This window comes from Pyxicephalus adspersus, chromosome 4, assembly GCF_032062135.1.
Source record: "Pyxicephalus adspersus chromosome 4, UCB_Pads_2.0, whole genome shotgun sequence".
NCBI lineage: Eukaryota > Metazoa > Chordata > Amphibia > Anura > Pyxicephalidae > Pyxicephalus > Pyxicephalus adspersus.
Window position 1 is genome coordinate 58,236,562 of NC_092861.1, and position 13,592 is coordinate 58,250,153.

General features: G+C 36.4%; 1 protein-coding gene across 1 annotated transcript in view; it reads right to left on the reverse strand.

Annotated features, from left to right (window-relative positions):
• The window catches only part of PRSS56 (serine protease 56), a 45,272-nt gene that overhangs the window by 23,185 nt on the left and 8,495 nt on the right, over positions 1 to 13,592 (reverse strand). The window contains exons 3-4 of the mRNA XM_072410172.1: positions 1,821 to 4,880; positions 1,077 to 1,238 (exon numbers count right to left, since the gene is read on the reverse strand). Coding sequence (XP_072266273.1) covers positions 1,077 to 1,238; positions 1,821 to 1,932 — 274 coding nt within the window. The 5' untranslated portion in view covers positions 1,933 to 4,880. The remainder of the gene's footprint in view (positions 1 to 1,076; positions 1,239 to 1,820; positions 4,881 to 13,592) is intronic.

Consider the following 13,592-nt stretch of genomic DNA (forward strand, 5'->3'; position numbering starts at 1 on the left):
ATTCTTTCGATCACTTAGTCAGAACAAGGCATTCTTTACCAGCATACTTGCTAATTTGTTAATTCTTGTTGGGTTAATATTAAGGTTAGATAGCTAGTATACCAGTATTTATCATTTTTGAATGGTGCATTGATGATATATTACCACACATACAAGTTAACCTTCAGAACCTACAATCTTTGAACTATGATTTATGTGTGTCATTCATATTACACTATTCTTCCAAAACAGATTACATTTGTAGAATACTTTTGAAGGTTTTTTTTTTAAATATTTTCTTTTTTGAAAAAGTATTGTTTTCTATATACAGTGGTACCTTGGTATAAATCCTTAATCTGTTCCAGATCTTTGGACTTACATCAAACAAATCTTTCCCATTAGAAATAAAAAAAGGAAAATGATTAATCCGTTCCCATGAAAAAAAATCCTATTGTTATTGGCATATTATTCATTGATGGGGTTGTAAAGAATAATTTAAACACTGCTTAATACTAAAATACATAAATACAAAAGCATTTAGATGAAATAAATGATAATTCAACCTCACTTTACCTTGCTAAGAAGAGTTGAGTGCCTACTAGGATGGTGCTGAGAAGTGAACATACAAGTTCTAGCACAAAGGTTGTATACCAAGCAAAGGTTGTATACCAAACAAAATGTTTCCTGCCCAAACAGGACTTGTACCAAGTTGGACTTATTCCAAAGTGGACTTATACTGAGGTACCACTGTATATCACCCTTTATTAACATACAAAACATGTGCATATTAGGAGTAGGTGCTGCTTGGATCAAATCTCCTGTCACAGCAGGCTGTCACTAAAACACAAAAAAGAGAAATGTAATTTACTGCATGAATGCAGTTACAGTTACACTCACATTTTCAAATCATTTAATTTAGTCGTTGCTTGAATTGTTTGTTTTACCTAATAAAAGGTTCATATATGCAAAATATGATGAGGGAGAACAAACATTTGCAAAGTCAAGCCTGTGTCTTGGTAATACTTTGTTGTCACAGTGTACAAAGATACAATGAGTATTCTCTCTGAGCAGGGGAACTCCCAAAGGATGTCACTAACCTCTGCATTGTACACTGAGACTGGTACATTCCGGGAAGAGGCAAAGAACGCATCCTCTACACTCCAGCTGACGACGATTGTGCTCTTTAACAGCCCCTTCAAGAGTCTGCAGAGCTGTTTTAAGGGCAGCTTCCAGAATTAAAGTTCCTTTGTTGGATAGAGCTGTCAAAAAGGGAGACATTATAAAGGGGCAACATAAATGCAAGCTGGAAAGATTTTTTAACAACTGATTCCATTATTGCTCTCAACCAATGAAAACAGAAAGTTTAGAGTTTATGATAAATTCATAGGCTAATAAATGGAACCCCAAACTTTCAAATTATAAAATTGAAATTGAAGCATTGCACACTGCTCTTTATCAATGAAAACAAAAGGTTTAGCGTTAATTATACAATTCATAGGCTAATACACTGAACCCTAAACTTTCTGATTATATAATTGTAACTGAAGCATTTCACATTGTTTTTATCAATAAAAACAGAGGGTTTTGAGTTACCAATATCATTCATAGGCTAACAAATGGAACCCCAAACTTTCTGATTATACAATACTGTACACAAGCTTGCTTATTATTGCCTTAGTCTGGATGAGATGTAGTGCAATGCATGGCATAGTAACTAACAAACAAAAGATGCTCTTTCAAGGAAACATCAAACGGGAATAACTAGACAGAGTTTGGGAAGTCCCCAGCTTGAGTTCCACCCAACAATGATCAAACCATTGCACCTGCCAAGCAGGACTCACCTTGTAGGACACTGGCTGGTAATCTGTATTGCTCCTTACTTATTGGAGCACAGTCAGTCTGTTGTAGAGCCAGAAATAACATCATGGACGCAGTCCACCACAGGAGCTCCATTGTATACTCCCCAAATTGTTTCACTGAGAATAAGAGCTAAATGTTTTTGTATCTTGTTATTCTTCTGTGATATATCAGATATTTGTTTTTTTCCCTCAAAAGTACCTATGGCTGTGGCCCTCTCCTAATCATCTCTTTGTCTTAGACTCAGTCTATTATTTGCCTCTGCTCCTACTATTGACTCAGTCTCTCCCTTTACCTCACTGTCTCTCTGCAGGCACTGTTCTGTTTATGTGTTTTCACTCTCTCCTCTGTCTTTGTCTCATTGAAGCCTCTTCTGAAGTTGACAGTTAGACAATACACAGCATGGTTAGTTGCACTGTATATGTCCAGGACCACAGGAGGGGTTTGTGGGGGGGAAAGGACAGTTCCCAAGCGTTCTGATAAACTGCTCAATTCATTAATGCTTTGACACAGATGCCAGGACAGGAGGAGGCGGTGGGAGGGAGTCTGCAGACTAGATGGGGTGAGAAAAGAAGGGTTTGTGTTCATTAGCACTAGGGTTGATCTTAAGCCTTGCTACATCATCTCCCGTTATGAACTATTGTTCGGACCTTACTGTAAATGCGCTCACCCATGTAACACTTCATCTACAATTACCTCACCGTACAGCTTTGTTGAATGTCCAGACAATAACACCAAATCTTCATTAATACAATCTACTTTTTGAAAAATATGTAACATGTCCCTAATCACTAATCTATTCAAAGGCAATACCATCTATTTGTGTATATGCAAGATGTCATTTAAAAAATACTAAGTGGTTAAGTTTGATCAAGTGTACCACCAGCCGCTTTGATAGTTCAAAAGATGTGAAACTTTTTTTTGACCTGGTTGAAAAGGTTTCCCTTTTTTCCTGTACTGTTGACCCCTGACAGAAAATCTAACCTCTTCCTATTCTGCCAAAAAAGTAGGCTTTTTATTCTACTGAATACTGAAGATACTGTATTTCAATTCCTGCCCCATAACCAGAAGAAAAATCTTCAAGAGAAGCAGTAATAGAAATCTGACAAAAGATCCAACCATCAAAAAGAGCTAACCTTTCCATATCCAGGGTATAGAAAAACATTTTGCATTTTTATTTTCGTGCTGTAACAAAAGTAAAGAAAAAGAAGTTATAGTATACAGTGAATGCAAACTAAATCTTATAAAAAGCAAATAGTCTTACTGGCAATAAAATGTTGCACTGTAAAATGAAATGTAAAGCCAACTGGAGGCATTTAGTGTGCTTAAAGCTATTTATAATTAACAATTCGCCTTTTTCACCTTCTATTTTAGTTCTTTTGATTTCCTGTATCCTCTTTCAGTCACTTACAGTCTACATGTACTTGGTCCACCATTGGTTGCCCATTACTGCTGGTAAGAAGTTTCCAGATAGTGGCAGTGGATGACAATGTCTGCACAAGTGTGTTGGAATGAACACTGCTTGATGACTCTACTAGGGAAACATAGGACAGGGTCAAAATCCAAGAATACAGTTTGGAGATCATTGTCACCCAATAACAGGATGTACCTCATCAGGGACCTTCATTGGAGAATCATAAGGTAATGTGTTATATGTTTAGAGTCATGTTAAGAACGTACACTGGTGAACACTACTGTAAAATCTATATATATATATATATATATATCTATATTTTTGTTTTGAAACAGTGAGCAATGATCCCTAGCCCAGTGTTTCTCAATTCTGAACAAATGTATAGCTTCACCTGGTTCATGTTCATCATATGCCATATACCTAACTTGGAAGAACACAAATTGGGAACACAACTCATGGGACTATAAATGGGACACATCTAATCATCAAAATCTATGTGTTTTGACCGAATGAAGCAGTAGATTGGTAACAGACAGACGAATAGGGCAATAGCAGGACTGGAGTTGAGCTTCTCTGGAGGAAACGGCACAGAGATCTATTTCATATATATTTGTATATTTCATCTATATAAGCTCTACAGTTTCTGACAAGCACTCAATTACTTCCCGCCATCAATACAAGTATACTTTCAAAGGAGATTATTTGTATCAAAAGTATAAAAATGGTGGGAATTATTAATGTTTAACAGTTGGACAATTTCCTGGGATTTAATACGGTGAGTGAGACAAGTATTCATACAAGAAATGCAATGTTCTACTGGCAATTTGCTGCATTTGTTTGGACCAATGGAGTAGAGACCCAATGGGATAGATATATTATTAGTTTTTATTTCCTATTTTGAACTATTCCCAATAGTCTTTCTTCCAAAAAAATAGATTTTATAAGAATTCAGACTTTTCAAAAAGTTTCAGGATGAGGGCCTCAAAACATGACATAACACCTAATCACCCTGTTCCATGCATCTACTGAGGCATTTACAAAGTGATTGGGTGGATATTTTATTTGTCTTTATTTGCTTTTCTGAACAGGGAATGTAAAAAGAAGACTAAAGACCCTACTTCAGAGATGTACAGAGCTGGAATCTCTTTAGGAAAGTCTTCCTACTGGTGTTCTAGACAGATATACAAGACAACTTGGTAATTCAAAATCCACGCATAACTATAACACTTTTGGAAGATATATTTTTATTACTGATATGAAATACAAAGTGTATCACAGAATTTATGCTACAAAAGGGTAATTTTGGCAGTGAAAGGAGTTAATGAAAACCAGAGTTTGATTATGTTAGAATACTAAGTACAAATAGTATCATCCTAGGAAGAACCTGGCTGTCAATAGCTGAGTTTGTGAAGGGGAAGAGGAAGAGAAACAAGAAAAATCGGGAAGGGGGTCATGGGTGTTCAGCGCTGTCTGAATGAGAGCATTGTAGTCGACAGCAGAGCGAGCGGCTCTATCAAAGCTGTGCCCTACTGATCAGAGAAGAACCGCTGCTCTTGATCATTTTCACGCTTTCATCCTCGCCAGTAAAATGTTGTCAGTTTAGATCTCTTTGGTCCATAAGCCGCAGCTTCTAAAACAAAAATAAAAACAGATAGATGAAGATGTATGGATGATAAAAATTAAGGACAAGAACAGAAGAACATCAGGGGAAAAACTGCTCCCTGGCAGGGCATGAAAGGAGATGTTAACACAATGCAACTCTTGAGATAAACGTAACACAGAAATATCTCACAGTTGTTCACATCAATCAAGAAATGACATGCACTGTTCCCAGCTCTATTTAGGGTGCATGTACTTTTTTCATATTTTAGCGTATATTAGCCATTTTTTAACAAAAACCCAACTCTCATATAAACTTGAAAGCAGGGCTAAACCCGTCATATGACGTTTTGCTAATATGTTAGTACATCTGCCAGGCTGCACAATTCTGCCATCAGTATGCCTCAAAACCTCTCTCTTCTGAGATATTAAAGTGGATCTGCGGAGGATCTATGCTGGAGTGATGTCATCTTTAGCACTTGGTGTAAACGCACTCTTGCACTATTCCATTGTGTTTCTGAAGCCCCATATAGGTAGTAGCATTACAGTGCTTTAGTCTGCCTCTACCTATATTTTGTAGCAAAGCATGAACAACAAAACCAAACATTGCATATTTAGTTTGTTTCAAAAATCGGGTTTTAACGCTGATTTCCCAATAATGCTAGAGCACCATGGGCACCCAGGGAGAAGGAGCAGTGGAAAAACCATCTTTGGTGCTAGCAGGCATCCTATTGGACATCTACATCACATGATCTATTACCCACCCATATGCTTTAAAAGCAGAGGTGTGCTCCATTTCAGTGTGTGATCCTTTGTTGGTTCAGGCTAAGACAGCTGCTGCTATTAGATAGATGAATACACTGGGTGGTAGGGTGCCAAATACTGCATTTTTTACTGATATGGGGACTTTGAGTTGTTCTTGCGACTGGATGGGTAAGAAAGGGTTCTGTGGAAAATACCAAGTTGTATTACTGCAGGTTGGCTCCAGACTGGTATTGATCACTTGCCAGGTCTCTGCTGCAGTGCCCAGGGGGCAAGAATGTTTCTATGTTTCTGTACATTTCTTCTTCACTGTGCTACTTGTGTCGGGACATGCAGTGTTTGTTACAAAATTGTCACTTGTCTTACTCACAAGTTCACATTTGTGTGATTATTGTAACATCTTTACAACTATTTGTTTATCTGTGCTTTACCAGAACAATTAATGGCCCACCTAACCTATATAAAGTTGCCTCCAACTATTAATACAGACAGATGAAAATGGCCCATCTGCTTGTGGTAGCAGGTGGCTACTGTGAAGAGACCATTGTAGGTTGTGGGCACCCTGTTCCCTTTTGAAGAATGTTACTACTTTGCAACTTTCGCTTCTACATACTTTCTTTTTGTCTCCCCGATGCTCCATGTCCTGCCGATTACCCCATGTTGGGTGACAATATGAAATATTCTGTTCTTCCATCCTTGGCCAATTCCTACTCCTCTTCCTCCTCAAAATAAAATAAAAGTTGGGCGTCAGAGCATTTGATGTCTTCATCCTCTTTCCCCGCTTGTTTCCATTCTTTCAATAACAGTCTTGACACATAATCCTAACAGTTCTTCAAACTACTTGTCACATTCTTCAGACTGTCTGTAGGTTTTGGCATAGAAGGATATAGAGGAAGCCTGATCATGGCTCACTGCAAATTGGCAGCTCTGTGTCTGATAGGAACAGGAGGAAACAACTTAGGTTAACCTGTGCTTAGTCATCTACTTTACAAAATCTTTATTTTGTGGCAGTTGTAAAGAAACGACAACACCATGATTCAGAAGTGGCAGCCATGTCACTAGGAGCACTTAAGTTATTCATTTTAAACATAATTTGATTTGATATTTTGGAGTTTAGACTAAATACAATTTACAGTAAATACAGTTTGCTAAACTGACACCATTGGAAGATCTTACTACTTTCTTGGGTGGCTTATGTTGTGCTTATACTGAGGATATAGCAAAATATCAGTGGCAAATGAATGAGTCGCTTTTAGGAGTCCCAGGGGAAACCATAATTCTGTAATTAACTGTAACACATACAATGCCATATGACTCATTACTCATCATATTCTTGCATAGTTCATTGTACGTTGTACTTTTATGCACTTCCATTGTTACATTAGTCAGGGCAACCACCTATATGGTTGTTCTGTCAGGCATATGTTGTTGTTGTTTTTCTGGTTGCAATCAGGTATTTTCTTGGTGTAAACTTGTATTTCTGATCTCCTTATTTTGTTATTGTTTGTTTTGTTATTTTGTTTCCATGTATAACTACGAATAAAGATTTAAAAAAGGAAAAATGTCTGACATTCTATGGGGCTACAATGGGGGTAACTTTAGGTCCCTCAAATACCTTTTCAGCTAGCTCAGGGGATCTAGTACTTGTCTGCTTGTATCTAGCGTGCTGTAATGACTTTCTGACTATACAAAGTTTGATATATAATTTGATATATAATGTTTGATATATAATATTATAAATTTTGATAATATATATGCAGGTTACTAGCTAAAACAATACCAAAATAATAATTGTACAGCTTAAGGTAGCAGCAACACACAATTGTGCAATTGTACATACAAATTCACCCATACTGCCACAAAAAAACAGTGAGGATGGCCCCATTAGGAGGAGACGCTGGAGAGTATGCCAGGCCCATATCCCTGCAGAGGGTAGCATCAAACTGCGCTAGACAGAAAGGTCTGAACATTTAATTAAAGAAAGGAAGGAGGGGGTAAGGGGGAGAGACAGCAGGGATAGCGTCCTGCATTTACACAGTGCTACAATGACAAGCAGTGTCATAACCTTCCAAAAGACTTGTTGCGCACACGTACACTTGTTAATGTCTTGAAACCATAACTCACTATCCCCACCCTGAGATTCAAGTTGGTAATACATTGAATTTGCAAATATCTTGGAACATCTAAAATATCTTAGTCTGGTCAATGTTGCTGAAAGTGAAAGATTGGCATTTAGACATTTAGAAATTTCATTTAACATACAAGCCAAGACTGTGTGTAATTGGCTTTCAGGCAAAGCAAAAATGTTATAACAGTCACCGCATCACAAGATTTTCTTAAATGTTTACTACAGCTGTTCAGTTAATTGTAAACCTTTGCTGGAGAAAAGTCAGAAATTTTGTACCTGCATTCTTGTCCTGGATCAGAAATAATAATAATCTCACAGTTGATCAGATACAAACAATCAGATTATCTCATAAAAAGTGGGATACAGTTTTCACCTCCAGTTTACACAATAGGCCTGATTTATGAAAGCTCTCCAAGGCTGGAGAGAATACACTTTCAGCAGTGAAGCTGAGTGATCCAAAAAACATGAAATGGATTTTTGAAAATCATTTGATATTTGCTAGCAAATGTTTTTGAATCCTGGACCAGATCAATTCCAGGTTTGCTGGGTCACCCAGCTTCACTGCTGAAAGTGTATCCTCTCCAGCCTTGGGGAGCTTTTATAAATCAGGGCCAATGTATTGGACATGCAGTCTCTTTGGAGAGCTGCTGACTTGTTTTAATTAGCACTAATGAAAGTTGTCCTATGAATCAGCCTTTAACTAGGTCATCGGCATAGTGACAAAAGGGACAAGGGTCATGTTTTATCAGTAGTTGTCTGTTCCAATAGACACATAATTCTCTTCCTAGACAAAATACAAATATTTGTACATACCCAGAAAATAGATGTGCCTGTCTACAACTTAAAGTGAACCCGAACTTGTAAAGTTGTGATCTTATGGGGAACATCTAGATACATACTGTCTGTCTTAATTACCTCCTGAAAATAGAAGAGTACTTCTATTGTACCTGTTCCCTGAACCTAATAGTTTTATATGTGCAATGTGAAACCATCAACAGAACTACTTCCTATGACTGCTAGTCCTATGGCATTTGTGGGTGCCATTACTGTAGAGAAATATGTACCTAAGGATCTGCAGTGCATCCACCTTTCTGCTTCTGCCTAATTCATTCTGTTGATCTGTGTTTCCCCCACCTTTCATACTACTTCATAAATAATATTCCACCATTTATTAAACCAACACAAATCAGGGGGTCATCATGTCTGCCACAAGGAACCATAGTCTTGCTGATATCAAGATAGCTGCCTCAACACAGAGACATGTGCAGAACAAGACATGGTAGGTCAGTAATGGGGAGACAATCAGCTGAAGCAGGCAATACTGGTGACTAGTTCCAGCAGACTTTTTTACATAAAATATGATGCTAGAGTCATTTTCCAAAACTGTAGCATATTGCCAATAAACCTCTGCGCTTTTAGTAGTATACACTACCCCATACGTTTTAGGTGGCTCAGCAGGATGTTGCTATTTACCAGTAACCAGAATCATATCAAGAGAGTGTGCCTAGAAGTGACACAGGGCAGTCTTCTGTAACAATGTGGTTGGAATGGAATAGGATTGCAGTGCATGAAGGACATTAACATCATTAACGGAGTTGGTATTTGTGTTTGCCTATGGCTTATAAATTGTAAATAAAATAGCTTTTTTTATACCTAAAAGATCTGCAGTGCAGACTATAGTTATCACAAATTGACTTTGCTTGATCTCTAAATATATAAAAGTTGGTGATCAAGAACTGGGCAATCTCTAAAAACAGAAATACTGGCTTTCCACTAATGATGTAAAGATGTAAAATAGTCAGAATACTGTCAATGGAAGCAAGTGACATCTTTCTATGCTCTCCTTCATAGGAAAGCACAGTGGTCATAACAAATTGCTCACTTGTAAATCCCAGGATGAACTTGACAATCCTCTGATGTATGTACATCACATAATACTTTCCCAAAATAAACATGCAGATCAGGGAAGTCAGACACCCTTATCTACACACCTGTTTCTGGTCAGCGGTCCAATGTATTTCTACATGACAGCCAGGCAACTATCATATTCAGGGGAACTCAGTACTGATAACCTTCATGTTTTCTCATAACAGGGTTCCTTCTTTTTACTATTTCCAGATACTTAGCAAGCACCATTTATTGCTAAAATTTCCTTCTAATGATTATCTCTACTTTTCTTAATTACTTGTATGGTCACAGAACATGAATATTCCAAATTGCTGCAGAATTTTTGCAACCATTGATTCAGGCTGTGTTCACTTTCCTGCTTCTCTAGTGAAAACATACAGTACAAATTGGGAACAGAAAACAATACAGAAAAGTGTATAGTATAGTATGGACTGCATTGCAATTGATTGACATGCTTTATATTTTACACTGGTGTTTTAAATATCATTAATTGTTTACTGCTACATTAAAAAAGGTTTAGAAACAATCATTAACTATCTGCCCTTAAATGCCAGGAGGTGACTATGATAATACTTCATTTTTACATCTGAGCACTGCCCTTTGGACTACACTTTTCACACTGCTTAACCCTTTATATGGGGAGACAGATAGAGTATCCTGAAGAAGCACAAGCATTATTAATATATACCACAAATACACTTTATGGGCTTTATTTATACAACTGGGAATCTGACATTCCCTCAAACGAATATTTTTATTGAAACACATAGACCTGGAAGATTGCAATGAGGGAATGTTTGAGGCAATGTCAGATTCCCTGTTTTATAGTGCTCTATGTATTATTCCTGTAATAAAAAACTGAAAATTGGTAATTACTGTAAAATAAATAATCACTGTTTTTTTTTTTTTTTTTTGCTTTCCCTAGTCTTTATTAAGTTTCAAACTCATCTCATATTTCAATCCTCAATAAATGATACAAGTGCCAAACTGTTTGCCTGTTTCCTGAAAAAAGGAATTCACTCTCAAGACATTAAAATGCTGGCTCTCTTTACTATGATTTTAAAAACCATTGTGCCAATCAATAGGGCATGATCTGTGTCTGCATAGATTTTTACATCTTGTTTGTTGGTCTGAAATGAACAGAAATTAATAAAACATCCATTTAAGAACGTATTATATTTACCAATATAATTAGATAATAAATGTCATGTTGCTGCCTACCTTGTGCTGTCCTCAATGTGTCTAGTAAAAGGTACCTTAAAATTGGTGCTTAATAAAATTTCTAAGACTGTGCTGAAATAAATTAGTCACTTCAGATTATTTTTAAAGATTGTCTCGTTCACACATATGCATTACCGTGTCATACATTTGTTACATGATAAAAAAGTCATTAAAAAGAATAGGACTTAACAGAAACACTTTATTAAAAAAATGATTTATATATCCAACATCACTTGTTACATTTACCTTTCTCACAAAAAGTAATGTTTCACATACAATTTGCTTGTATGCAACACTGTGAATGTGTAATAGTACTGATTATCATAGACGATGGGGAATATCAATAGGTACAATTTTATACTTCAAATATCCCTGAATAGAGTTATCCAACACGTTTCGTAGAATAAAAAAATCTGTTTTGTGAGTTAATAAATATAAACTGAGAATGTGAGATTTAAGCCTTGGGGAAACATAAGGTTATATTACTTTCACAGTTGAAGAAAGATTTTACATGATGGCGGGCATCTAAGAAAGTCAGACAAAACATGATGCTGGCTGAAAAGGTATTTGCAGAGTGACATGCTTATGAGGTCAATTGATAACACATTCAACTTACCTAAATCCAAGCTGATCCTGTTATTTGGCCTCATGAGCACCTTTGGGTTCACACTCTTCATTTATATGAATTAGAGGCTTCAAAGCAGGCAGATAAGATGTATTATGGTTGTTCTGTTCCCGCATGGAAGCCGGGCATTGACAATTAAAGGGCAGATCTGTTGTAATTACTGGCCTGACTTCCCTTCCTGCGTATCTGTACATGGACTCCACAGTCATCCAGCAGCAACAATTCAACAATTTACTCTTGTCTGTCACATGATAAGTAGATTGTTTTATTTACTCTACTCATAGCTTTAATGTGGTAAATGTACTTAAAAATAAGATAACGGACAATCATAAATCATATATGGTTCAGAGTTGTTTTTCTGGTCATAAAGCATAGGGAGCTATGGATATATGAAAACTACTTAAAAAAATATAGTTCACTGATGACATGACCTTGTGCTAAGTTTTATATATATTTCCTTTTATCAATTCAAATCTTTTAAAGTTTTACTATACAAATAAATGGGTTGGATAGCATTATTATACATTACCAATATAAAAGGATTTGCTGCCAAATATTGATAAATTGCAAATTGAAAACGTCATATGAAATGTATAGGGGTTGCTATTGCTAGCCCTGTTTTGAAAATGCCAGTTACATTGCTTCTACATATCTCCCCCCTATTGTGTGTTACTTCTCCCACCTCCTAGATTGTAAGCTTTTCAAGGCAGGGACTTCTCCTCCTCCTATGCCATTGTTTGTATTTGTCTGTCATTTGCAACCTCCATTTAATTTACAACGCTGTGTAATATGTTGGCGCTTTATAAATCCCGTTTATTAATAATAATAATAAAAACACATCTGGCTTTAATACCTTTGGGTCATAGACCCACAGCAATCAGCCAGTAAATGAGTGGCATCATCCTTTATTTCTGTGCCTGTTTCATGCCAAACACTGAAAAAGCATCGTAGCCAAAGTATTAACATGACAGCTCAAGAACCACAAGGCAGTTACAACCTCTATAACTTCTCATGAAAAAAGTAACTTTAAAACATGAGGTCACATAGAAAGGAACCTTCCCTGCTTCAACTTCTCATACAATCTCTCACTTTTTCCCTTTAAACACTGCAGCCCCAATAGGACTCTCTAATCTTCTACACTTTCCAGATTGTCAGACATCCTTGTTGCGAAGGATACCTTTAGGATAGGATACCTATACGCATAGATTTTGATCAGTCTAGCATTATTGAAATAATAAAAATAATAAATAAGACATCCGATTGGCCACTAAAAAAAAGGGTTGTGACCCTAAAAGAAAACACTAAACAAAATGCTGTGACCAAGTCCTATTTAAGGATTATTTGAAAACATATACAATACCACTTTTATTTTTTTAGGGTAAAAAAAAAGAACACATACATTGAATTTGCCTTTCACCTGTTAAATGGCAGTGAGAGAAAGCAGTTAATGTAAATTATTTTAGATGTGAAAATAATTGAATGGCAATTGTATAGAGAATGAAAAGCTGCCCAGGCATAAGGAAACCTTTTAGAATATTCTGAAAAATAAATGAGTTATTATTTGTTTGAGTGACCAGGCATCAGACGTTAGATGACTTATCACATCCTTGGATACTATAAGGGAGTTTTTTTATAAAATAACTTTAATTATAGTTTGGTTCTTATGCTATTTCTAATAAATAGGACCCCAAGTACAATAAAATCAAAACTGGCCACACGTTCATAGTTTTTGATATAGCTCGAAGGCCAATCCATTTAAATGATTTATATCTAATCAATAATGTAATGTGTTTAGCAAGCTTAAGAGTGGTCAAATGCATACCTGTCATTTCAGAGTGCAATTCACAGCAGGAGAACCACTGAAAAATGATTTGCATATATCTCAAATGCTGCCCTTTGAGGGATGCTGTAATTAAACATAAGCCGGGAAATAGATAGCAGACTTTGAAATGATATAAAGAGTTTACCATGATGAAAGGTTTAATAGCAAGTTGTTCCAAAAGCACCCAGGGCAACATGACAGCTTTGATACGCCATTCCACTAATGGTGAAGATTAAATTGCCTTTTAATGGAGCCAGTATTGGTGTTTTTCCCCATA